Below are 27,040 nucleotides of genomic sequence, written 5' to 3' on the forward strand. Positions count from 1 at the left end.
TTTTTTTTTTTTGAGACGGAGTCTCGCTCTGTCGCCCAGGCTGGAGTACAGTGGCCGGATCTCAGCTCCCTGCAAGCTCCGCCTCCCGGGTTTACGCCATTCTCCTGCCTCAGCCTCCCGACTAGCTGGGACTACAGGCGCCCGCCACCTCACCCAGCTAATTTTTTGTATTTTTTAGTAGAGACGGGATTTCACCGTGTTAGCCAGGATGGTCTCGATCTCCTGACCTCGTGATCCGCCCGTCTCGGCCTCCCAAAGTGCTGGGATTACAGGCTTGAGCCACCGCGCCCGGCCATGCCGTCTTAATTTTTAATGCACAAAATATGATGTGCATTAAAGGGATGGGCTGTTTAAAGGGATGATGTGACAAATCATTTTGAAAGAATCAGTGCTAAATCCTTCTAACAGGAAAAGGTTTTTGGCTGGGTGTGGTGGCTCATGCCTGTAATCCCAGCACTTTGGGAGGCCGAGGCAGGTGGATCATTTGAGGTCAGGAGTTCGAGACCAGCCTGACCAACGTGGTGGAACCCCGTCTCTACTAAAAATTAAAAAAATTAGCCAGGTGTGGTGGTGGGTGCCTGTAATCTCAGTTACTCAGGAAGCTGAGGCAGGATAATTGCTTGAACCCAGGAGGTGGAGGTTGCAGTGAGCCGAGATTGTGCCACTATACTCCAGTCTGGGCAACAGAGCAAGACTCTATCAGGGAAAAAAAAAAAAGATAAAGGTTTTTATGTATAAAGTTTGCTTAAGGTAAAACCAATCTACAAGTCTGTAAATAGCTCCCTCACTGGGACTAGCTGTGTAGTAAAGTCTTAAGGAGCTATGGAGTGGGACATGTTACCTGTAGGTAAAACCAGTAACTGCCTAACTAATGTGACTTGAGAGACAGTACACACCACGAAGACAACCACTACCCCAAAAAAGAGTTCACCCATCAATGCCTAAAATTCTCTCACCAGTGCCTCACTCCTTTGGTTTAGGCATTTGTATTTCCTACCAATGCTCTTTAGAGGGATACCAAGTACCAAAAGTTGGGGGTTTTTGTTTTTGTTTGAGACAGGGTCTTATGTGTCACCCAGGCTGGAGTGCAGTGGCATGATCTTTGCTCACTGCAACCTCCACCTCCAGGGCTCGAGCGATTCTCATGTCTCAGCTTCCCGAGTAGCTGGGATTACAGGCACCTACCACCATACCTGGCTAATTTTTGTATTTTTAGTAGAGACTGGGTTTCACCATGTTGGCCAGGCTGATCTTAAACTCCTGACCTCAGGTGATCAACCCGCCTTGGCCTCCCAAAGTGTTGGGATTACAGGCGTGAGCCCTCAAAAATGTTTTCTATTATGAGTTTGCCAAACTATTTTGCGACAGGAGAACTGGACAATCCAAGTGAGAGTACTAGGTAACCTGATAAGAGAAAGGCTGGGCTCGGTGTCTCACGCCTGTAATCCAAATACTTTGGGAGGCCGAGACAGGCGGATCACCTGAGGTCAGGAGTTTGAGACTAGCCTGGCCAAAATGGTGAAACCCCATCTCTACTGAAAATATGAAAATTAGCAGGCAAGATGGCAGGTGCCTGTAGTCCCAGCTACTCTGGAGCACGAGAATTGCTTAAACTCAGGTGGCAGAGGGTACAGTGAACCAAGATCACACCACTGCACTCAAGCCTGGGCAACAGAGGGAGACTCCATCTCAAAAAAAATAAAGAAAAGAAAAGAAAAAGAAAACACAGGAGAGAAGGAAGGATTAAACTGTAGAGGGCTGTGGCCACTCCTGGGAAATGTAGTCAACTAGGACCACCTGAATCTCCCGATCACCCAGACAATGGGTGTTCAACAAAAGCTTAAAATCTTTCAAGACAATATCACAGCCTCTTATAACAGTTTATCTTGAGAGAGGACACAATGTGTCAAAAGGGAGAGTGCTAAGATCTAATTATCCTTCAACAGTCTAGTGACCATGGGCAAATTTCTTGGTCTAAGCCTTAGTTTCTTAAATTAAAAAATACTGTAAGGTATTAGAGTCTCTAATGGCTCTTCTAACTATAAAAAGTTACATATTTTCTGTAAATTTTCCATCATGTTTGTAATGCTTTTTTTTTTTTTCTGAGACAAGGTCTCACTCTGTCGCCCAGGCTAAGTGGAGTGGCCCAATCGCGTCTCACTGTAACCTCCATCTGCTGAGCTCAAGCCATCTTCCCATCTGAGCCTGTGGGACCCATGTGGTCCTGGGAGTAGCTGGGACCACAGGTGCACGCCACCACGCTGGCTAATATAGTGCTAATTTTTACAGATCAGTTTGACTTTTCTGTTTTCTTTTTAGTGAAATTCCTCAACTTCCTCTATATATCAAAATTTCTTTCCCCATTTTTCTCAATGCCCTTGATCCCACTTTCCCCATGCCCTTCTGTCACTTGCATTCCATTATTTCCTCACATGTTCAATTTCTCCCTCTATTGGCTCCTTCCCCGGACATGCTCTTCTTGCCCAACCTAAAACTGCCACTTTGTGACTCCTTGGGTTAATGTCTCTTTTCTCTCCTTCTCAAAATTAATCTCTTCCTCCATTCACGTTCCAAGGTCTTATCTTTTTAGCCAATACTTTTTTTTTTTTTTTTTTTTGGTCTGTAAAGATGCCAAGGCCTGGCACGGTGACTCAAGCCTATAATCCCAGCACTTTGGGAGGCCGAGGCGGGTGGATCACGAAGTCAGGAGATCGAGACCATCCTGGCTAACACGGTGAACAAGGTCTCTACTAAACATTAAAAAAAAAAAAAAAAAAAAAAATTAGCTGGGCGTGGCGGTACGCGCCTGTAGTCCCACCTACTAGACTGAGGAAGAAGAATCGCTTGAACCCCGGAGGCGGAGGTTGCAGTGAGCCGAGACCGTGCCACTGCACTCCAGCCTGGGCGACAGAGCGAGACTGTCTCAAATAAATAAATAAATAATTTAAAAAAAAACACCAAAAAAGAGCTTCTAGGGCCTTCTCTACCCAGCACCTCCCGCCCCAAATACGATTCAATACTTCCCATAAACGAGCGTTGTTGGGAATGCTTGTTCCCCAAGAGGACATAATGATCCGTACTTCCCATCCCCGCCTTACACTACAGTCTAGAGGCAGTATCACTAGATGAAAAAAAGGCCGGTAACAGCAGTCTACTCTCCTACAAACAGGCCGGGGACAAATTTACCCTACAGACACTCAAAACACAGTCTACCCTAAACACCATCTACTCAGATCCCCGTTTTCCAAGCACCCACGGCAGAACGGTCGCGGCTGTTACCTGGAAGGGGCTCTATTACTATAGTACAGACCCCAACCACGACCCTCACTACTCTCACAGCCAGCAGCACCAACTCACAGCCATATTCTGTTGCCACCGTGGGCACCCCCTTGATGACGCCACCGCCGCCCCTACGCACCTGATTGACCATCCCGGAAGCTATGAAGTGGCCTAGCACTAGCCCAGCGCCGTTAGGTGCGGACGCCGGGTCCCAGGGGTTGGCAGCGGCCATGGCTCGTACTCACCTCCCGCGAAGGCGCCAACAGTGAGCTGGAACGCAGGGCGAACGCACGGCGCGGCTCGATGACGTCACAGGGCGGTCCCGCCCGGGGCTAAGCCGGGGAGCGCATCCCGGCTACTGCGGGTCCTAGGTCTTCACCTGCGGAGCCATCCGGCAGCTGAGCGGTGGGAGGCGAGTCCGGGGTTCCGTGATCTTCTGTAGGCTCCCAGAGGCGCCTGGTCTCCGCAGAGCTGCAAAGGCGGCAGGGCTTGGTGGTTGGGCTGTCTGTTCTTCCGTTTCTTCCTTGCCGCTCTTGGGTCGGGCCCCAGGAGCCAGGGATCGGCGGGAGATGAGAGCTGGGGCAGGAGACCCAGCCGGGAGGCCGACCGGGTGGACTGGGCGGTGACAGCTGCGCTTCCTTCTCGCAGGGACCTGAGCCGCGGCGCTAGGATGGGAAACAGTGCGCTCCGCGCTCATGTGGAAACAGCACAGAAAACTGGTGTCTTTCAGCTTAAGGACCGAGGGCTGACCGAGGTGAGAATGGGAGGGACACGACCAGGGAACTTAAAGGGAGAGGGACGGCGGGGGCGGCGAACTTAGTCGGTGCGGGATTCTCCACGCTGTGAACTCCTTTCTCCAGTTCCCCGCAGACTTGCAGAAGCTCACGAGCAATCTCAGGACCATCGACTTGTCCAACAACAAGATCGAGAGCCTACCGCCTTTGCTGATAGGAAAGTTCACTCTACTGAAGAGCCTCTCCCTGAACAACAACAAACTGAGTATGGCTCTTGCCTGGGAGGCTTTTGCTAGTGATAAGCTGTTACCAGGGGTGGTTTTCTGTTACAAGCTGATTTTTGTTTTCGTTATGAAACCGTGCAGGAGGGCTCAAGTTGCAGAATGCCGGAATCCTTGAAACCTTCTTTCCACTTCTTGTAATTACATCTAAAATAAGCCTCCTTGGGTGTTACGCTGATTGTTACTGGGTTAATTTGGACTTGAAAGGGAAGAACATTTTGGGGATGTATTGTAAACAAAGCTACCTAACTTGGAACGGGGGATGGATGGGAAGGGGAGGATCTTCCAAATATCACAAAATTGCCGTCAAATTGTGCCTGGACCCCTTTACAAAAGGAGTCCATTATACACACAAATGCTCACCTGAATTTTGATGACACCCTCACCTTCTAAAGACTATGTTGGTAAAATGCAATACCTAAAAATGGCACATGTGGGAATTTTACATATATTAACAAGAGGCGAAGCAGGCTGCCATATAGTCTTTAGAAACTTCATCAAAGTTGTTTTCAGCTCTATTAGATTCAGGTTTTTAAAAAATTTTCTTTGCCAGCTGTTCTGCCTGATGAGATATGCAATCTGAAAAAACTAGAGACGCTAAGCCTGAACAACAATCACCTTAGAGAGCTGCCGTCTACCTTTGGGCAACTCTCTGCCCTCAAGACCCTGAGCCTCTCTGGGAACCAATTGGGAGCATTACCTCTCCAACTTTGTAGCCTACGGCACCTGGATGTGGTGGATCTCTCTAAGAACCAGATTCGAAGTATACCTGACACAGTGGGAGAGCTGCAAGTCATCGAACTCAACCTCAACCAGAATCAGGTCTAGAGCTTAAGGTTTTTTTCTGCTACAGCGTATGTGTGGGTTTATGGTCTCCTGATACCTCTTAACCTCTCGTTTCCTAAGCTGCCATCATAGAGCTAAGTAAGTATCAGAGGCTACATGAGAGGTTTCTTCTGTAAGCTGAACTAATTTCAAGGCCCAAAGTGCCATGGAATTAGTTGAGACACAGGATGTGTTAGTTGTGTAGGTGTTTTCGGGAGGATGAGGTAGGTAACATGGAGAGATCATTTCAAAAGTTAAACTACTGTCTCACCAATCTTGAAGAATTCTTCAGATCCTCTTCAAATATGCCCTGAACCAGCTAGCCAGGAGCAATGTCAGGGATAGAATGTGGAAATGAAGCCTAAACTGAGGTTCTCAGAGTCAGGTGTCAGAGGTAATTCAGTTTTTTCATTTTGTGGGGGGTTTTGACATCTTTGTTAAGTGTGTCTTCTGTTTTTGCTGAAGAATATTAAGTGATAGGCTTTCTGGAGATAGCCCATTTCACTGTTATACAGCTTTAATTATAATATTTGAAATTTGTTTCCATTACTTTGGCAGCTTTTCAACTAATATTTGTCTGGAAAACCAATCCAAAGATTCTTGTCTAGGCATGAAGGCACAAGTGATGAAACACTCAACACTGTGACACTGGATGGCCTTTAGGTTTTTAGTGTCTGTATTTCTAGATCCGCATGATCCATTAAAGTAGCCATTAGCTGCATGTGGCTATTCCTTTTCTAGATTGTAGTGATTTTACATCATGATGAAATTCAGTCGGTCTTTGAGGGATTGGCCTCATGTTTTTTACCTTAAGTGGATATTCTTATATGTTATAGAGCTTCGTGGGGGGGGGGGACTGAATCAGTTAAGCAGCAAATATTAGTCAAGGATTTGCTCCACATTCACCTCTGCTAGAACCTTTATTCAGTGGTTCTCTGAGTTTAGTGTGCATCAGAATAACCAGAAAAGCTTGTTTAAAGAGATCATTAGCCCCTGCCCTCAGTGTGTCTGATCCAGTAGGTCTGGGATGAGGTCTGAGAACTTGCACTGCTAGTTATTGAACTTACTAAAGTTCCCATCATTTCTTTTTTTTTTTTTTTTTTTTATTGAGGTGGAGTCTCACTCTGTCCACCAGGCTGGAGTGCAGTGGCGCGATCTCGGCTCACTGCAAGCTCCGCCTCCTGGGTTCATGCCATTCTCCTGCCTCAGCCTCCCTAGTAGCTGGGATTACAGGTGCCTGCCACTGCGCCCGGCTAATTTTTTGTATTTTTAGTAGAGACGGGGTTTCACCGTGGTCTCGATCTCCTGACCTTGTGATCCACCCGCCTTAGCCTCCCAAAGTGCTGGGATTACAGGCGTGAGCCACCGTGCCCGGCCTAGTTCCCATCATTTCTAATAAGTGATGGTCTGAGATGATACTAGGCAGAATCAAAGAATTTGGTGACTTTTAGTATTTAAATGGCAAAAGGGGTGAGTCAAAGACAATTGCTTGGTATTGAGCTTGAGGGCCTAAAGAAACAGTGGTGTTATTGAGAATGGACATGCTAAGTTGTCTGTGGTGAATCTTGTAAATGGAAATACCTTAATGAAAGTCGGAAACATGGGAGCAGAATAAAGGTAAGAGTGTAGATACAGATCTTGAGGTCATAACAAAAGTGATGGACTTCAATGAATGAGCTTTCTAGGAAAAGTTGAGAGAGAAGATGACATATGAAGTATTAGGGACAGCTACTTGAAAAATGCCCATAAAAACAAGAGAAGTAAGGAATAATCCAAAAGATCGGAAGAAAAACCAAAAAGGACAAAAAGAAGGGGTTTTAAGGAAGGGATAGATAGTACAGTTAAATGCAATAGGGACTGAGGACGATGGATCCTTGAATTTGGTAGTAAAATAGTCAGTATCTATGTACACATAAAATATTGGCAGTAAATGTACCAAAATGTTTATGGTGGTTATTTCTGGGTGGTGGATTCCAGGTCAACTTTTTTCTTTAAACCTGTGATTCTCAAATTTTCTATAATGGACATACAGTGCTTTTATCATCAGAAAATTTTGTTTCCAAAAAGCCACTGGTGACCTTCATAAAAGCATTTTTTTTTCTTTTAAGTGGGGGCGTAGTAACAGAAGCTAGATAACAGAGGCTTCTGGAGTGAGTAGGCAGTGAGAAAATGGAGGCGGTAAAAGAGGGGAAAACTAGAACAAATAGTCAAGTAAAGATTTTTTGTTTTGTTTTAATGTACTAAAAGTAACCAGTGTAGTGCTTGTGCTTTTTCCTGTTATTCTTTTGTGGTTTTTCAATAGATATCTCAGATCTCAGTGAAGATATCTTGCTGTCCTCGCCTTAAAATTCTTCGCCTGGAAGAGAATTGTCTTGAGCTCAGCATGCTTCCCCAGAGCATCCTCAGTGATTCCCAGATCTGTCTGCTTGCTGTGGAAGGCAATCTTTTTGAAATAAAGAAACTTCGAGAACTGGAAGGCTATGATAAGGTATGAATTAATGTACTTCTGCCTTTCTAGTCACTACCCCAGAGAAGACAATGGTGAAGTAATCCACAGAAATGTTTATAGCTAATGTGAACAGGATTTGTTCTTCCCCATTTTGGAAGTAGATTCAAAGCATTGGCTGAATGGTGTTGTACCAAGATGACTTTTTCTCTAGAGACAGCTTACTGTAAAGCATCTTTGTCTTCATCTTTGTCTTTTGAGAGATATATATACACACATATATATACACACACACACATACACATATATACACACATATATATACACATACACACACACACACACATATTTATATATATATATATATATATTTTTTTTGTGAGACAGGGTCTCACTCTGTTGCCCAGGCTGGAGTGCAGTGGTGCAATCTCAGCTCATTGGCGCAGCCCCCACCTCCTGGGCTCAAGCAATTCTTATCCCTCGGCCCCCTTAGTAGCTGGGATCACAGTTGCATGCCAGTATGCCTTGCTAATTTTTTGCAGAGATGGGGTTTCACCTTGTTGGCCAAGCTGGTCTCAAACTCTTGAGCTCAAGTGATCTGCCTGCTGCAGCCTCCAAGGTCCTGGGATTACAGGTGTAAGCCACCGCGTCTGGCCCTATGTGCTTTATTTTTATTTTTTTTTGGAGGCAAGGTCACGCTCTGTCACCCAGCTTGAGTGCAGTGGCAGGATCTCAGCTCAAGTGATCCTCCCACCTCAACCTCCCGATTAGCTGAGACTACAGGCGCTACCCTGCCTCATTTTTCTATTCTTGGTAGAGATGGGATTTCACCATATTGCCCAGGCTGGTCTCAAACTCCTAGGCTCAAGCGATCCATCTACCTTGGCCTCCCAAAGTGTTGGGATTACAAGTGTGAACCACTGCACCCGGCCAAAACTATGTACTTAATTTTGCATTTAGAGCAGTTAAATTTTGTAGGAAATGAAAAACCACATGCAATAAAAACCAAAATTAAAAAAAAAATAGCTTTTATTTATTTACTCATGCCAAAATACCCCTGATGTATTCTTTCATGTTTTTTAGTACATGGAGAGGTTCACAGCCACCAAGAAGAAGTTTGCGTGAAGTTTTCCAGGACTATGGAAACCTTACAGGATACTGACTTAGAACCTCTGTTGGAATGTGGCTGAGTCAAAGCCTCCTGTTGTTGTTAGGGGTATATACAGTAAGGAGATGATACTCCAGGAGATTATATTTCACTCAATGATCCTTTTTCACTTCAGGGCTCTTCTCAAATAAGCTAAAAGAAAAAGGGTCAGGAGACAGGAAAAGTCTTCCATTTTGAGTCACCAGTAGGGCAATAAACAAGGTTGATCTTCAAAACCATCATTAGTTTGGCTTTAAGAAACCAGTAGCTAGCTGCTATTTATATGGTGAGGGGGTGCTGCCTGGTAACAGAATGGCTCCACACCACAGCTTGAGATTTTGTTTAGTTTCAATGTGCGAGCTTTCATAAAGTCAGTTGCCATTCCATCTCTGTGTTAACACTTCATGTTTTTATGAAATTCAGATAATTTGTGAGAGGCTGGCATGGATCTAAGGATTTATTATTTTTATTCTAGTCCATCAGTTCAGTTGCAGTTTTTATACTAGGACTTTAGGATATATATAAATGTGTGACTGTTTGTCTTGATTAAAAGTGCACTTTGGGCTGGGCATGGTGGTTCATGCCTATAATCCCAATACTTTGGGAGGCCAAGGTGGGTGGCTCACTTGAGGCCAGGAGTTCAAGACTAGCATGGCCAACATGAGAAAACCCTGTCTCTACTAAAAATTCAAAAATTATCTGGGTGTGGTGGTGCATGCTTGTAATCCCAGCTACTTGGTAGGCTGAGGCAGGAGAATCGCTTGAACCCAAGAGGCGGAGATTGCAGTGAGCTGAGATTATGCCACTGCACTCCAGCGTGGGTGACAGACTGAGACTCCATCTCAAATTTAAAAACTAAAAATAATTTTTTTTTTTTTAAGTACGCTTTATTGGCTGGGCGTGGTGGCTCACGCCTGTAATCCCAGCACATTGGGAGGCTGAGGCAGGTGGATCACGAGGTTAGGAGTTCGAGACCAGCCTGGCTAACATGGTGAAACCCTGTCTCTACTGAAAATACAAAAATTAGCCTGGCGTGGTCATGGGTACCTGTAATCCCAGCTACTCGGGAGGCTGAGGCAGCAGAATTGTTTGAACCCAGGAGCAGAGGTTGCAGTGAGCCGAGATTGTGCCATTGCACTCCAACTCTGGGCAACAGAGCAAGACTCTGTCTCGGGGGGAAAAAGTTAAAAAGTGCACTTTGTCAGGAGAAGCACCAACAGACCTCTAAGAAATGCTCTCTAAGGCTGCAGTAGCAATACTATTGCAGGTGCCTTATTGGTAGAGGGCTATGAAGAGCTAAAACTGTATATGCAACACTTGTAAGATAAAAGGGATTTTAATAATCAAGATTTTCCTGAAGATTTGTTAGAAATAATGTCTTATTTCTGGTAACCTTTCCCTTTTTGTATTTATAACTCTACTAACCAAATTACCTATCAATAAACCATTACTATAATATTTTAAAACAACCTATGTTTATCAAGCTTACTCTGAGTGAGAGAATATACTAAATTTTTAATTAACTTTGGCTGGAAGCAAGGTTAATCCTTTAAAGGAGGAGGACAAGAGAACTTTAACCTATAAATAGATTAGGAAGACATGTTTCATGCTCATGTTCACATTGTATGAGTAGTGAAATGCCTTCATGTGACATAAACATTTTGTGATACTAGAACTATGCTTATTAAGAGAATCTGAGGTTGGGTGTAATGGTTTATGCCTGTAATCCCAGCACTTTGGGAGCCTGAGGCAGGTGGATCACGAGGTCAGGAGTTCAAGACCAGCCTGACCAATGTGGTGATACCCCATCTCTACTAAAAATACAAAAATTAGCCAGGTGTGGTGGCACGCCTGTAATCCCAGCTACTCAGGAGGCTGAGGCAGAAGAATTGCTTGAACCTGTGAGGTGGAGGTTGCAGCAAGCTGAGATCGTGCCACTGCATTCCAGCCTGGGCGACAGAGTGAGACTCCATCTCAAAAAAAAAAAAAAAAAAAAAAAAAAAATCTGAAGGTACAAAGGTAGAGGATTTCAGATTATCACTAACATGAACATTTAGAAAGCTACCATTTTGGTCATTTTCTGATTTTATCTTAGCCACAAAGCTACTATATATCAACAGTTCTCAATAATGGTTAAACCTAGTTTATCCATTAAGTCAAGAGATCACACAAACCTACTATTTAATCTCTATGACAAAATCTTTCTGACGTAAATCTGGTCTAGGTGTTCTTTTTCCCATGTGTTACTTTCTTTTTTGAGACAGAATCTCATTCCAGGCTAGAGCACAGTGGCACGATCTTGGCTCAACTGCAACCTCCACCTCTCAGGTTCAACTGATTCTTATGCCTCATTCTCCCGAGTAATTGGGATTACAGGCATGTACCACCACACCCAGCTCATTTTTGTATTTTTAGTAGAGACAGGGTTTCACCGTGTTGGCCAGACTAGTCTTGAACTCCTGGCCTCAGGTGATCCACCCACTTTGGCATCCCAAAATGCTGGGATTATAGGTGGGAGCCAACACACCCAGCCTCCCATATGTCATTTTCTGTTTCTCACTTTGAAAGGGCTACAGGGGTACTAGTTTATCCATATCAGTTGAGGAGTTTTGTTTTTTCTAAATTTTAATGTTTAGTTTATTAATCTTATTGATCTACTGAACAATTAACATTTCTCTAAGTGTTTTATCAGTACTTCTCATCTAATAAATCAGAACTGATACTTTTTTTTTTTTTTTTTTTGAGATGGAGTCTCACTCTGTCACCCAGGCCGGAGTGCAGTGGCGCAATCTCGGCTCGTTGCAACCTCTGCCTCCCAGGTTCAAGCAATTCTCTTGCCTCAGCCTCCTGCGTAGCTGGTACTACAGGTTTATGCCACCACGCCCTGCTAATTTTTTGTATTTTTCGTAGAGATGGGGTTTCACCATGTTGGCCAGGTTAGTCTTGAACTCCTGACCTCAGGTGATCTGACCGCCTTGGCCTCCCAAAGGGCTGGGATTACAGGCATGAGCCACCGTGCCTGGCCAGAATTTACACATTTAACAATTTAAATGTTCCCATTTGTTAATTGGAACTTAATCCACACTCATCAGAATCTGCAACTACCACCCTTTACAACTTGGACCCAGACTTATTTCCCTTTCTTCACTCTCATTTGCCTGCCCACCCATATCAGATTATTCTGTCTAAACCCACGGTGCAGTCTCTCTCCTCTGACTCCCTTTATAGAGCTTGTCCCTCGGTGTCCATGGAGGATTGGTTTCAAGACCTCCATGGATACCAAATCCATGATACTCAAGTCCCTTACATAAAATGACATATTATCTTCCTGAAACTTTAAATCATCTCTAGATTACTTATAATACCTAATATGCCTACACATAAGTTCATTTGCATAGATTCAACATAGTATTTGATGCATGCCAAATTCAGGTTTTGTTTCTTGGAATTTTGAGGCATTTTCCCCCTCAAATATGTCTGATCTGCAGTTGAATCCACAGATGTGGAACCCGGATACTTGGGGCCAACTGTATTGTTCACTCAGTTGGGAATGCCCATTCTCTCTCTCTTTTTTTCTAGAGGCTCACTCTGTCACCCAGGCTGGAGTACAAGGGCACAATCTTGGCTCACTGCAACCTCCGCCTCCTGGGTTCAAGTGATTGTCCTGCCTCAGCCTTCTGAGTAGCTGAGATTATAGGCAGGCACCACCACTCCTGGCTAATTTTTGTATTTTTAATAGAGACGGGGTTTCACCATATTGGTCAGGCTGGTCTCAAACTCCTGACCTCAGTTGATCCACCTGCCCTGGCCTCCCAAAATGCTGGGATTACAGGCATGAGCTAATGTGCCCAGCCTGCCCTCTCTTAATATGCTCATTCTCTATGTCTAAGCCTCTTTCCTGCGTCTAAGTCGAATTAAATGCTCACCCATCTGTTACTATAGCACCTCTCACATTCTATATTTGTCTTTCATGATAGACTCTTTGAGGGCAAGGGCTATATACAGTAATATGTCCAAAGTTACAGCAAACAAGATTTAAATTTAAATATGAGCTAATCAAGTAGACTGGCTTGTGGTTTAAGACCCAGATTCTAATTTGGCCACTAGCCCAAGTCACCTATTTTTTTTTTTTTTTTTTCCCGACAGATCTTGCCATGTTACCTGGGCTAGTCTTAAACTCCTAGGTTCAAGTGATCCTCCCATCTTGGCCTCCCAAAATGTTGAGATTACAGGCATGAGCCACTGCCTGGCTTTTAAGTCACTTTTTTTTTTACAAGACAGAGGCTGTGTTGCCCAGGTTGGAGTGCAGTGGCACAATCTCAGCTCACTGCAACCTCCACCTCCTGGGTTCTAGTGATTCTCCTGTCTCAGCCTCCCGAGTAGCTGGGATTACAGGCACCCACCACCAGGCCCAGCTAATTTTTGTATTTTTAGTAGAGATGGGGTTTCACTATGTTGGCCAGGCTCATCTCAGACTCCCAACCTCAGGTGATCCGCCTGCCTTGGCCTCCCATAGTGCTGGGATTACAGGCATGAGTCACCACGCCCAGCCTATATATATTTTTAGAGACAGGGTCTTGCTCTATTGCCCAGGCTGAAGTGCAGTGGCAAGATCACAGCTCATGGACGCCTTGATCTCCTGGGCTCAAGCTATCTCCTTCCACTCCTCTTGAGTAGCTGGAGCTGCAGGTATCTGCCACCACACTCAGCTAATTTTTAATTTTTTAGTGTGTTCCCCAGGCTGACCCCAAACTCCTGGGCTCCAAGCAATCCTGCTTTACTTCCCAAAGTGCTGGGATTACAGGTGTGAGCCACCACATCTGGCCCAAGTCGCCCAAATTTTTTATAGCTTGGTTTGGAAGGCAATGTAATATATTAAAATCGTGGGTCCAGGAGTCAGAATGATTCAGGTTTAAATCCAGAGTCTGTCATTTATTAGCTTTATGAAGTTTAGCAGTTTCGTCTCACTTGTAAATATAGGGAATAGCTCCTACCTCTCAGGTATGTTGCAAAAGATTATATAAAAGCACTTCGCATAGTCACCATGACAGAGTAAGCACTCGGTAAATCATGCCATTTATCTCATCTATAAGGCATGAAAGTAGAATTTTACAAGTTGTACAGAAGTAGAAGGCTTGGAGTGGACACTACATTAAAAGGATTTAAAAAATGGAGCCAGGCAGAGGCAGGCATCTATAGTCCCAGCTATTTAGGGGGCCTGAGGCTAGAGGATCCCTTGAACCTAGGAGTTTGAGGTCAGCCTGGGCAACATAGTGAGATTGTGGCTCCAAAAAAATAATAGTAAACAGGCTGCTCTGCCTATGGAGTAGCATTCTTTTATTCCTTTACTTTTTAAATAAACTTGCTTTTACTTTATGGAAAAAATAAACTTTTAAATGACTAGATGAGAAACTTGAATATCAGTCTGAGAAATAAAATCTGATTAGGAATGTAATTGGGATAACTTAAACTTTGGTAAGAGTGACCTAAAGAAAATAGCACTTAGATAAGCTGCTTTGTTTTCCTTTTTCACTTTACTATTTTTTTTATATATATATTTGTTCCTATTTACGGGGTACTTGTGATATTCTGAGACATGCATAGAATGTATAATGATCAAGCCAGGATATTTATGTTATTCATTATCTCAAATTATGTTATTCATTATCATTTATTTGTGTTGGGAACATTTCAAATCTAGCCATTTTGAAATTTACATTGTTAAGTATAGTCACCCTACTATGCTATCAAGCATTAAAATTTATTCCTTTTATCTAACTGTATGTTTGTATCTACCCATTAACCTACCTTCCTTCATCGCCCCACCCTGTACACCCCTTACCCAGCCTCTGGTAACTATCATTCTACTCTCTACCTCCATGAAATAAATTTTTTAGCTCACATGAGTAAGAACATGCAGTATTTGTCTTTCTGTGCCTGGATTATTTCACTTAATACAATGACCTCCAGTTCCATGGATACACCTCCAGTGTATTCATGTCACTGCAAACAATAGGATTTCATTCTTTTTTATGGCTGAATAGTATTCCACTGTGTATATATACCACATTTCCCTTATCCATTCATCTGCTGATGGACCCTTAGGTTGATTCTATTATCTTTGCTATTGTGAATAGTGCTGCAATAACCATGGAAGTGCAGGTATCCCTTTAACATATTGATTTCCTTTCCTTTCAATAAATACCCAGTAGTGTGATTGCTGGATAGTATGGTAGTTCTATTTTTAGTTTTCTGAGGGGTCTCCATAGTGTTTTCTATAGTGGCTGTACTCATTCACATTGCCACCAAGTGGGAATGAGTTCCCTTTTCTCAGCATCCTTGCCAGCATTTTCTCCCTTTTGATAATGGCCATTATAACTGGAATGAGATCATCTCATTGTAGGTTTTATTTCATTCCCATGATAATTAGCAATGTTGAGAATTTTTCCACCTACCTCTTGGCCATTTGTGTGTGTGTGTGTGAGAGACAGAGAGAGAGAGACAGAGAGAATCGTACTATGTTGCCCAAGCTGGCCCTGAACACCTGAGCCCAAGTGATCCTCCCACCTCAGCCTCCCAAGTAGCTGGGATTATAGTGTATGTCTTTAAAAAGCTAATTCTAGGCCGGGCGCGGTGGCTCAAGCCTGTAATCCCAGCACTTTGGGAGGCCTAGATGGGCGGATCACGAGGTCAGGAGATCAAGACCATCCTGGCTAATACGGTGAAACCCCGTCTCTACTAAAAAATACAAAAAACTAGCCGGGCGAGGTGGCGGGCACCTGTGGTCCCAGCTACTTGGGAGGCTGAGGCGGGAGAATGGTGTAAACCCAGGAGGCGGAGCTTGCAGTGAGCTGAGATCTGGCCACTGCACTCCAGCCTGGGCGACAGAGCGAGGACTCTGTCTCAAAAAAAAAAAAAAAAAAAAAGCTAATTCTAAGTGCAACTGAGTATAGGATGTCTGGGCCATAGATGTTTAAGTTAAGGACAGACTCATAATCCATACATGAAATGGAAAGATTTAGAGTTGAAGTATAGAAACAAAAGATGAATTAAAACTGAAGGGAAAAAAATAGGCACGGCTACAGGGGATACAGATCATTATGGTTATAAGACTGGAAACTTGAAGAGGGAGCTTAGTGTTAAAAAACAAGTTCAGTGGGGGATACAATTGTTTACCTCTTTAGTTACAGGTCAGTATTATGCTCAAGGCCACACAACTAAAAGTAAAATGAACCAAAATTTGATCCCAGGTGGTCAGACTCCAGAGCTTGTGTTAACTATTTACTACCTTTCAAAAGTGAATCAAATTTCCAGACAATGTTATGGAAGAAAATCACAAAGGGCTTTAAATGAACAGCTGTTTCTAATGCATGATGGAGTCTAATTTCTATGGCCTTACCTCTCTTCTTTCTCAATAGCAGAAGCTATGGGAAAGTTTTAACCTGGGTTCCATGGACGGGCTTTCAAGACCTCCATTTATGAACCTCATTTATGCATGATTTCCATTTGTGTGCCTGTTTCTCTGGGGAGAGGCTATGTTGCCTTTCATCTAATTCACAGAGCTGCTTGACCAGAAAGAGCTCCACTTTGGAGAGAATAGCAGCTAACACTTACAAGCTCTTACATTAGCCAGGAACTGTTCTAAGTGCTTTACCTGTTACCACTCTATGCAATATAATGCTATGTAGGAATTATAGGCATACCTCATTTTACTGCACTCCATTAAGTTTTTCCAGATAGTTTGTGGCAGCCTACATCGAGCAAGTCTATCACTGCCGTCTTTCCAACAGCATGTGCTCAATTCATGTCTCACGTTTTGAAAATTCTCACAATATTTCAGATTTTCTCATTATTATGATATGTGTTATGGTGATCTGTGATCACTGATGGTACTGTTTTAACTGTTTTGGGATGCCACAAACCATGCCAATATAAGATGGCAAACTTTTTTGACAGCGTCTCGCTCTGTCACCCATGCTGGAGTGCAGTGATGCAATCATGGCTCGCTGCAGCCTCAACCCCCTAGGCTCAAGCGATCATCCCATCTCAGCCTCCTGAGTAGCTAGACTACAGATATGCACCACCACACCTGGCTAATTTTAAAGTTTTTTTGTAGAAACGGTCTCATCTTCTTGCCTAAGCCATAAGATGGCGAATTTAATTGATAAATGTGTGTTCTGACTGCTCTAACAAGTAGCCATTCCTTATCACTCTTTCCTTGGGCCTCCCTAATCTGAGACAGAATATTGAAATTAAGCCAATATATAGCCCTGCAATGGCCTCTTAAGTTCAAGTGAAAAGAAGAGTCATAGCCAGGCGTGTTGGCTCACACCTGTAATCCCAGCACTTCGGGAGGCCAAGGAAGGCAGATCACCCGAGGTCAGGAGTTCGAACCAGCCTCGTCAACATGGCAAAACCCTGTCTCTACTAAAAATACAAAAACTAGCTGGACATGGTGGCACACACCTGCAATCCCAGCTACTCGGGAGACAGAGGTTGCAGTGCGCTGAGATGGTGCCATTGTACTCTAGCCTGGGCAACAACGCAAGACTCCGTCTCAAAAAAAAAAAAAAAAAAAAAAAAAGCCAAGACAGGCCAAAGGCTAGGCCTCTTGCACCAATTAACCAAGTGGTGAATGCAAAGGAAAAGTTCTTGAAGGAAGTTAAAAGTGCTGCTCCAGTAAACACAAGGCCCTAACTCCCTTCAATGCTTAGAAAGGCTGAGAGATGAGGAAGCTGCAGAAGAAAAGTTGGAAGTTAGCCGAGGTTGGTTCATGCGGTTTAAGGGAAGAAGCTGTATCTGTTAACATAAAAGTGTAAGATGAAACAGCAAATGCTGATGGAGAAGCTGCAGCGTTATCCAGATAATTGATGACAGTGGCTACAGTAAACAATAGATTTTTCAATGTAGATAAAACTGCCTTCTATTGGAAAATGACACCATTTAGGACTCACATAGCTAGAGAGAAGTCAATGCCTAGCTTGTTTGAAAAGACAGACTGACTCTCTTGTTAGAGGCTAATAGAGCTGGTGACTTCAAGCTGAAGGCATTGCTTATTTACCATTTTGAAAATATAGGGGCCTTAAGAATCATGCTAAGTCTACTATATATGTGCACTATAAATAGAACAATGAAACCTAGATAACACATCTGTTTACAGCATGATTTACTGAATATTTAAAACCCACTGTTGAGAACTACTGCTCAGAAAAAAAAATTATTTTCAAAATCTTACTGCTTATTGATAATGAGCATCAGAGCATCTGGTCACCCAAGAGCTCTGATGAAGATGTACAAGATTAATGTTGTGTTGTTTTCGTGCTTGCTAACATATCCATTCTACAGCCCTTGGATAAAAGAGTCATTTCAGCTTTCAGGTCTTATTGCTTAAGAATAAAGGTATAGATGCCATAGTGATTCCTCTCATGCATATGGGCAAAGTAAACTGAAAACCTTCTGGAAAGGATGCCATTAAGGATATTCATGATTCATGAAAGGAGGTCAAGATACCAACATTAACAGGGGTTTGGAAGAAGTTGATTCCAACCTTCATGGATGACTGAGCGTTTTAAGACTTCAGTGGAGGAGGCCAGGTATGGCGGCTCACGCCTGTAATCCCAGCACTTTGGGAGGCTGAGGCAGGTGGATCACAAGGTCAGGAGTTCGAGACCAGCCTGACCAACGTGGTGAAACCCTGTCTCTACTAAAAATACAAAAATGAGCTGGGCATGGTGGTGCCTGCCTGTAATCCCAGCTACTCAGGAGGCTGAGGCAGGAGAATCGCTTGAACCCGGGAGGTAGAGGTTGCAGTGAGGTGAGATCGTGCCAATGCACTCCAGCCTGGGTGACAGAGTGAGACTTCATCTCAAAACAAACAAACAAACAAAAAAGAGACTTCAGTGGAGGAATTACAGGCACGTGCCACCACACCGAGCTAATTTTTGCATTTTTAGTAGAGAAATGGTTTTACCATGTTGGCCAGGCTGGTCTCAAACTCCTGACGTAAAGTGATCCATCCGCCTTGGCCTCCCAAAGTGCTAGGATTACAGGCATGAGCCACTATGCCTGGTACATGGTATTTTTAATTAAGGTACATACTTTGTTTTTTAAAGACATAATGCTATTGCACATTTAATAGACTACAGAATAATGTAAACAGAACTTTTATATGCACTGGGAAACCAAAAATTCATGTGACTCACTTTATTGCAACACTAGCTTTATGGTAGTCTAGAACTGAACCCTCAGTATCTGAGGTATGCTTGTATTAATATGCATTTACAGACAAATTAAGGCACAGAAATGACCTTACAGTCACTTTGGCTAGAGTGAAAATTCAGATAATGCCTCAGCCCATGCTTCTAACCAATTATACTGTGAGTGTAGCATGCTGGTATTCTCAGAACTATTTCCTTTATCCAGAACAGTGCTAGAAAAATTTTTTTGGGGCGGGGCGCGGTGGCTCAAGCCTGTAATCCCAGCACTTTGGGAAGCCGAGACAGGCGGATCACAAGGTCAGGAGACCGAGACCATCCTGGCTAACACGGTGAAACCCCGTCTCTACTAAAAATACAAAAACTAGCTGGGCGAGGTGGCGGGCGCCTGTAGTCCCAGCTACTCAGGAGGCTGAGGCAGGAGAATGGCATAAATCCGGGAGGCGGAGCTTGCAGTGAGCTGAGATCCGGCCACTGCACTCCAGTCCGGGCCACAGAGCAAGACTCCGCCTCAAAAAAAAAAAAAAAATTTTGGTAAATAGTTTTAGGAAATGCATTTAGGTAAAGCACAATCCTCCATTTTACACCTTCTTACTTTACACATTTACCATCACCTGCCAAACCACTCATTTTGATGTGGAACATTTCTATTACAGAGGGTGTAGTTGCATCTCACTTAATTTAAATATTTTCCACTTTAGCCTTTGAAAGCTCCCACATTAACTGTATCTTCTCCAGTGAGTTGTAGTTCTCACACAGAACCATTACCCTTCCAGTCACTAGTGTATTTAAGCTCAAGTGAGTAAGACTAGTAATGATTAAAATGAACCTCACAACAAATTTTAGCAAGGTAAATTTAAGTCCTATCAATATTTTCAATAAATATCGGGAAGATGCTAAAGGCAGCTTCCTGTTGTAGTGCTCTATGGATCTTTGCTTTATTAATTTGTTAAATGAGAGCTGATGAAACTCTTTTCCCCCAAATAACAGTCATAGAAACATGTTACCTATTTGAAAGAACAATACCATTAGTTAGTTAAAAAATTTAATTGTAAGAATCAAGCAGTGGTTATTGGTGAAACCAATTCACACTGACAGCTTTGAAGTGTTCAGATGCTAATTTTAAAATAAATGTGACAAATACCAATCAGATTTTCATAACATTTTTCAGGATCCACATCAACTTGATTATGGACATAATTCAATACACAAGGGTAAGAGAAAGACAGTGTATAATCACCAACAATTAAACCAGAGGTATAATTTTTTCAAATAATTTTTAGTAACAGAATAAATTCTAACTTTTTAAAGTCTAAAGCTACATAAAACTCAAGGCAATCTACTTTTCTACCTGAGATCAAAATGACTTTCTTTTTCCTAACTAAACATAATTCTTAGCATTGAGGTAAACCTGAATTCATGTGGTATACTTTGTCAAACTTTTCCAAAACATTTTAAGCCCTGCTTTAGAGAGAAATTCTCTTGTTACATATATATATTTACATATTTTTTCTTCAAAGACTAATGACAATGTATGAGGTTAATAGGCCTGTAATGGAACCATGATACTACTAATAATATGAAATAAAAAGCCACTCATTTATACAAAGTGTTCCTGAATGGTGCAATAAGAAATGGGATCACAGATTTATGTACATATATGAATCACTAAGAGTTCAGAAATTAAGCTTACTTTAAGAAAACTCGGCCAGACACGGTAGCTCACACCTGTAATCCCAGTACTTTGGGAGGCCAAGGCGGGTGGATCACGAGGTCAGGAGTTCAAGACCAGCCTGACGTGGTGAAACCCTGTCTCTACTAAAAATACAAAAATTAGCTGAGCGTGGTGGCATGCGCCTGTAATCCCAGCTACTCAGGAGGCTAAGGCAGGAGAATCACTTGAATCGAGGAGGCTGAGGTTGCAGTGAGCCCAGATCACGCCACTGCACTCCAGCCTGGGTGACAGAGTGAGACTCTGACTCAGGAAAAAAAAAAAAAAAGAAAGAAAGAAAGAAAACTCATTCTATTTTTCTCTTTGGAGCAGAGGTTGCAAAACTGTGATGCCTAACAAAAATTTTGTGTATAAAAGCTCCAAAACCAAGCATTAGCCTAAATTGGCTATAACCGCAACTTAAATCAAAAACTATATTCAACTACATCTTCGCTGTGGCTCTGCAACTTTTTGTTTTGTGGCCTGAAGGTTTTTACTGAGGTAACAACCTCTTATCTCTTGTCCCTCCCTCTACCACAAAAGCAAAAATAAACAACAACAACAAAGAACATCTCTACAGCTTCCTTCTTCATGGCTGTCTTTGGCAATGCTTCCAAATCTTGAAAGCAAAAGAACCTGCTAAGTATATGAGGAGGATGAAAACACTATACATGACATATGAAAACCAATCTAAGAGTATGAATTGAAAAAGAAAATACTAGAAGGAAGGCCAAGCAGCAGTCGGCCCTCAATAGAAAACAAAAGAGAAGGAGGGCTGTGACTGCTCTGGCCCTTCTTCCATATTATCTCCCAATTAGAAGAGCGTGGAACCGAAAATTTAAACTCTGAAAAGGTAATAACTTTCAAGAAGGAGCTACGGAAGTGAATAAATGATAAAGAAGAACAGCAGTAGCTTTAGCTGTCAATGAGTTTCTTTGCTCTGGCATTGGCAATATCAATACGATCTTTGTTGGTGTCAGCCTGAAAAACAAGAACGATATCAGCTTTATTTTACAAGGTAAGTAACTCTAATAAAAATCAAACATCTTACACTTGGAGTAACTGACACACAGAAAATCCAAGAAACCACGTGAAGTTACATTACAAAACTCATGTTGGGCAAGAAGTAACAGAACATGAAATTCATTTGGAAAAACCCTGGTATATAAACATGACAAAGGTGTAACATATAAGACCTTGTCAATATTTCATCAATTCTACAACATATTTTTTCATAGTTTAACACGCCTGAAACTGGGATGCATCCTGTAATCAATGGCATTTTTTGATGTGATGAAATATGAGAGTGCTCTTCTCTGTTAAAGATTGGACCTCGTGTGAGTCCTCTGAACTGAATCACAGAATCTCATCTGGATTCAGACACCCTAAGTCTAACCTGGAGAGACTGAAATAACCTTTCCAAAGATCTTTGGAATGAATCTATTACCATCCACACCAACATCTGAATTAAAATGACAGGTAAATGTAGCCTAAACCCAGACTGCAGCATTTAAAGCATCTTGTGAACCACTGTTTCAATTAAATCCATCGAAAGTGATTTAACAGAGAGCCAAGCTTAAAAACTCACCCTAAACTTTAAAGTTCACTGAGATTTTAATGAGGTATGACTTTTTTTCTTTCTTTTTGAGACAGGGTCTCACTCTGTTGCCCAGGCTGGAATGCAATGGTACAATCACAGCTCACTGCAGCCTTCAACTCCTACACTCAAGCAATCCTTCTGCCTCCGCCTCCAGAGTAACTGGGACAAAAGGCACACGCCACCATGCCTAGTGAATTTTTAAATGTTTTTAGTACATTCTAGGTCTTGCTCTGGTCTTAAACTGCTGAGCACAAGCAATCCTCCTGCCTCGGCCTCTCAAAGTGTTGAGATTACAGGTGTGAGCTACCACGGTTGGCCAAAGTATGACTTTTACATGTGACACATCGAAACACCAAAAACAATTTCTCTTTCATGGTATCATGTAAAGTTAAGGGGGAAAGAAAAAAGAATCACAACTTTCTTTCACTCACATGACTCTATTTCGTGTGACCACTCTATATTAACTATTCTGCAGAACGGATTTTCTTTCATGAAATGAGGATTCAGGAACTTAATTTATTTTTAGCTAACAAAATAGGCTGATGTGGGAGGAAAGCTTTAGCTTTAGCCTGGGAGGTAGGCTGCAGTGAGCTGTGATTGTACCACTGTACTACCCTAGGCGACAGAGCAAGACCCCATTCTCAATTAAAAAATTAGTTAACAAAATAAAACTTACTCATTTGGGAGAGAAAAAAACACAGTCAAAGGCTAAAGTAGATACTAAGCTTCATGTGTGAAGGTTTAAGTAAAACTACTACATTCCAAAACTCTGGTTTCAAAAGGCACCAACTGCCATGAGGGGGAGGACTTGGCTCTTGTTGTATGTGTTAGAACCACCATCTTGCTGGGCGTGGTGGCTCATGCCTGTAATCCCAGCACTTTGGGAGGCAGAGGCACGCAGATCATGAGGTCAACAGATTGAGACCATCCTGGCCAACATGATGAAACCCCGTCTTTACTAAAAATACAAAAATTAGCTGGGCGTGGTGGCGTGTGCCTGTAGTCCCAGCGACTCGGGAGGCTGAGGCAGCAGAATTGCTTGAATCTGGGAGACGGAGGTTGCAGTGAGCTGAGATTGTGCCACTGCACTCTAGCCTGGCAACAGAGTGAGACTCCATCTCAAAAAAAAAAAAAAAAAGAACCACCACCTCATCAGAACTAAGACCTATGAGTCCGGGAGCTTCTTCTACCATGTCCCCCACAGCATCTAGCACAGCTGTCTATTACGGAAACAATGAACTGGGTGTCTCATTTTCTTGTGGCAATAAAAAGCTTTTACCTTGTCTGTGATTCGTTTTATTTGCGGATTTTGAGCATCGATCTCATTGCCTATGTTCAGGGCCATGTCTTTTAGATTTCCCAGGATACTACCCACTTGAGTCAGGTTCTCTTCCATTTCATCTTCTCTGGCATCATTAGTTATGCTATCACAAGAAGAGAGTTAATTCCATAGATTTTTCTGAATTTAAATAGAGTAAATCTGGATTTAATTTTCACAAAAGTACCAAAATGACTCTCAGCAAGTATAAGATCCAAAGGAATATAGGTTACCATTCTTGGGAAACATTCTGTAATAAAAACTGGAAGACTCATCAAAGAGAGCACAGTGACTTAAAGCCATGTAAGAAAAGAAACAACTCTAAAACAGTGTTTCTCAAAGCGTAATTCCCAGCATCACCTGGGAAGCTGTTAGACATGGGAACATGCTAATTCTCACACTCCACTCCAGACTTACTAAATCAGAAACTGTAAGTGCGTCCCAGAAACCTATGGTTTCATAAGCCCCTCAAGTGGTTCTAATGCACAGTTAAGTCTATCTAAAGAACCACGGCTCTAAAAGAGAGGTTGGATCACCATCTGATTATGTAAATCAAGTGTTATTCAAACAGAGTATGCACATTTGTTTACATATTGTTTATGCCTGCTTTAACCCTACAACAGAGTTGAGTAATTGCAAGAGACTGTATGGCCTGAAAAGTCTGAAATATTGACTCTCTGGAGTGCAGTGGCCGGATCTCAGCTCACTGCAAGCTCCACCTGCCGGGTTCACGCCATTCTCCTGCCTCAGCCTCCTGCTTGTAGCTGGGACTACAGGCGCCCGCCAACTCACCCGGCTAGTTTTTTGTAGTTTTTAGTAGAGACGGGGTTTCACCAGGTTAGCCAGGATGGTCTTGATCTCCTGACCTCGTGATCCGCCCGTCTCGGCCTCCCAAAGTGCTGGGATTACAGGCTTGAGCCACCGCGCCCGGCCTGTTACAGATCTTCTTACAGAAATCTAGCTGACCCTTGCTCTAGACGACACATTTTAAAACATATTTTTTTCTATATACAAAAGTAAAGTATGTCTAGTTCAATAATTCGGAAAGTACGGAAAAGTATAAAGAAAAGTTAATCCCATCACCCAAGGTCAACCACCACAGTCAATATTTTGTCTGGCCGGGTGTGGTAGTTCATGCCTGTAATCCCAGCACTTTGGGAGGCTGAGGCAGGTGGATCACCTGAGGTCAGGAGTCCAAGACTAGCCTGCTCAGCATGGTGAAACTCTGTCTCTACTAAAAATACAAAAATTAGCTGGGCGTGGTGGCACACGCCTGTAGTCCCAGCTACTCAGGAGGCTGTGGCAGGAGAATTACTCGAACCTGGGAGGTGGAGGTTGCAGTGAGCTGAGATCCAGTGAGCTGAGATCACGCCACTGCACTCCAGCCTGGGCAACACAGCAAGACTCTCTCTCAAAACAAAACAACAAACAAACAAAAAGACAAAACAAAAAAACCACCATATTTTGTCAGTGGGCAGATTTTTAAATGCATTTTTAAAATGGAATAAATACAATTTTTATTTATTAGTTAGGGGTCAGGTACTGCTAAACTCATCTCCTAAGTGAACCATTCATTAAGAAAGGTACAGGAATATCGGAAGGAGTTGGCATACCGTTTAATGTATCCACCACTGGCTGCTCCTGTCGTTGGTTGCTGAGGCTGACCATTTGTCACCGGGCCTGGCTGTTTAGATACTACATTGCAAGGTGAGTTTTCTCCGCCATCTCCCCATGTTGTCTTATAAGCCTTGCCAGACTCAAAGTTCTTTGTTCTATGTAAGAGTCAGGAGTGTAGGGAGATACCAAAAAAAAGAAGAGGGAGAGTTCTAATTATTAGTGCCTGTTACCTTGAGGATGACACTAACAACTCTAGTAGAAAAGCTGCATACAGCTAAGTCTAGATGATCTATACTATGCTCCATGGCAATATGGGATAGGAAATAGATGAATTATGTAAACCCATTGACACTAAAAAAAATTTTAAAAAGGTCCAAATACTGCTTCTACCAAATCTTCACTAGGTTGTCAGCAAGTAGCAAAAAAAAAACTATTTGATTTTTCAGGTTCCCTTAGCCTCTGGCACTATCGTTTTGCTTTTCTCTTCCTAGTGTATCCAGCACTATCTGGAAAAGAGGTTAATGCACATTACTTAAAAAAAGGTCCCTTAGAAAAAGTGTTCTGGGATACCTTAAGAGGTTCCTTGAAGGCACCTCAGAGGTTGACAAGGGATGACAGAATAAGACGGCTGACGCTGGGTGCAGTGGCTCACACCTGTACTCCCAGCACTTTGGGAGGCCAAGGCGGGTGGATTGCTTTAACTCAGGAGTTTAAGATTAGCCAGGGCAACATGGCAAAACCCCATCTCTCAAACTCCTGACCTCAAGTGATCCACCCACCTCGGCATCCCAAAGTGCTGGAACTACAGGCTTGTGAGCTACTGCTCCCTGCCTCAAAATGCCATCTCTATAAAAAAATACAAACATTAGCTGGGTGTGGTGGTGCACGCCTGTGGTCCCAGCTGCTCGAGAGGCTGAGGTGGGAGGACTGCTTGAGCCCAGGTCGAGGCTGCAGTGAGCCATGATAGTGCCACTGCACTCCAGCCTGGGTGACAGAGTGAGACCTTAAATCTTAAATAAATAAATAAAATTTTTAAAATAAGAAGACTGAATTTGAACCAGTGTAGTTCCAGCTAATCAGTTTTTATTAGAATTTTCCATGAAAATTTAAACAATGGTTTCTTACAAACAAACCAGCCATCAGGAAAGAAAAGCATGAATAATTTCCAAATTGGACAATCAGTGGACAAATAAGTACCTTGACCACACAAGCGGTCATTTATAAATCCTATAGTGTAGGAGCTTTTCATTTAAGAGTTTCCTGTTAAAAAAAAAAAAAAAGATTGCGGCCAGGCACAGTGGCTCACGCCGGTAATTTCAGCACTTAGGGAGGTTGAGGTGGGTGGATCACCTGAGGTCAGGAGTTCAAGACTAGCCTGGGCAACATGGTGAAACCCCATCTCTACTAAAAATACAAAAATTAGCTGAGTGCAGCAGCATCCGCCTATAATCCCAGCTACTGGGGAGGCTGAGTCGGGAGAATCACTTGAGCCCGAGAGGCGGAAGCTGCAGTGAGCTGAAATTGCACCACTGCACTCCAGCCTGGGCGACAGATCGAGATTCCATCTCAAAAAAAAAAAAAAAAAAAAAAAAGATCACCAGATGCAGTAACTCACACCTGTAATTCCAGCACTTTGGGAGGCTGACTGCCTGAGCTCAGGAGTTCGAGACCACCCTGGGCAACACGATGAAACCCTGTCTCTTGAAATACAAAAATTAGTTGGGTGTGGTGGCGTGCGTCTGCAGTCCCAGATACTCGGGAGGCTGAGGCAGGAGAATTGCTTGAACCCAGGAGGCAGCGGATGCAGTGAGCCAAGATCTTGCCACTGCACTCCAGCCTGGGTGACGGAGTAAGACTCCGTCTCAAAA

General features: G+C 43.0%; 3 protein-coding genes across 10 annotated transcripts in view; 1 reads left to right on the forward strand and 2 right to left on the reverse strand.

Annotated features, from left to right (window-relative positions):
• Nucleotides 1-3,925, reverse strand: part of LOC111529152 (HAUS augmin-like complex subunit 2) — an 18,824-nt gene extending 14,899 nt beyond the window's left edge. For 2 of the 5 annotated variants that reach the window (XM_023195994.3, XM_023195992.3), the window contains exon 1: nt 3,419-3,925. Coding sequence is in view for 1 of the 5 variants with exons in the window: in XM_023195989.3 (XP_023051757.1) it covers nt 3,419-3,511 (93 nt within the window). In the remaining 4 variants the exon portion in view is untranslated. The remainder of the gene's footprint in view (nt 1-3,418) is intronic. The other 3 variants (XM_023195989.3, XM_023195993.3, XM_023195990.3) reach the window with 3 other exon arrangements.
• Nucleotides 3,459-10,181, forward strand: LOC111529151 (leucine-rich repeat-containing protein 57). The gene is made up of 6 exons (XM_023195988.3): nt 3,459-3,691; nt 3,928-4,033; nt 4,140-4,278; nt 4,848-5,116; nt 7,422-7,607; nt 8,649-10,181. The coding sequence occupies exons 2-6, from the start codon at nt 3,950-3,952 to the stop codon at nt 8,688-8,690; spliced, it is 720 nt and encodes a 239-aa protein (XP_023051756.1). The 5' UTR covers nt 3,459-3,691; nt 3,928-3,949; the 3' UTR covers nt 8,691-10,181.
• A 9,777-nt stretch (nt 10,182-19,958) lies between these two features.
• The window catches only part of LOC111529150 (synaptosomal-associated protein 23), a 42,896-nt gene continuing 35,814 nt past the window's right edge, over nt 19,959-27,040 (reverse strand). For all 4 annotated transcript variants that reach the window (XM_023195985.2, XM_023195984.2, XM_023195987.2 and 1 more), the window contains exons 6-8: nt 25,169-25,327; nt 23,517-23,661; nt 19,959-21,618 (exon numbers count right to left, since the gene is read on the reverse strand). In XM_023195985.2, the coding sequence (XP_023051753.1) occupies nt 21,553-21,618; nt 23,517-23,661; nt 25,169-25,327 (370 nt within the window). In that variant the 3' untranslated portion in view covers nt 19,959-21,552. The remainder of the gene's footprint in view (nt 21,619-23,516; nt 23,662-25,168; nt 25,328-27,040) is intronic.

Source organism: Piliocolobus tephrosceles, unplaced genomic scaffold, assembly GCF_002776525.5.
Source record: "Piliocolobus tephrosceles isolate RC106 unplaced genomic scaffold, ASM277652v3 unscaffolded_110, whole genome shotgun sequence".
Classification (NCBI taxonomy): Eukaryota; Metazoa; Chordata; class Mammalia; order Primates; family Cercopithecidae; genus Piliocolobus; species Piliocolobus tephrosceles.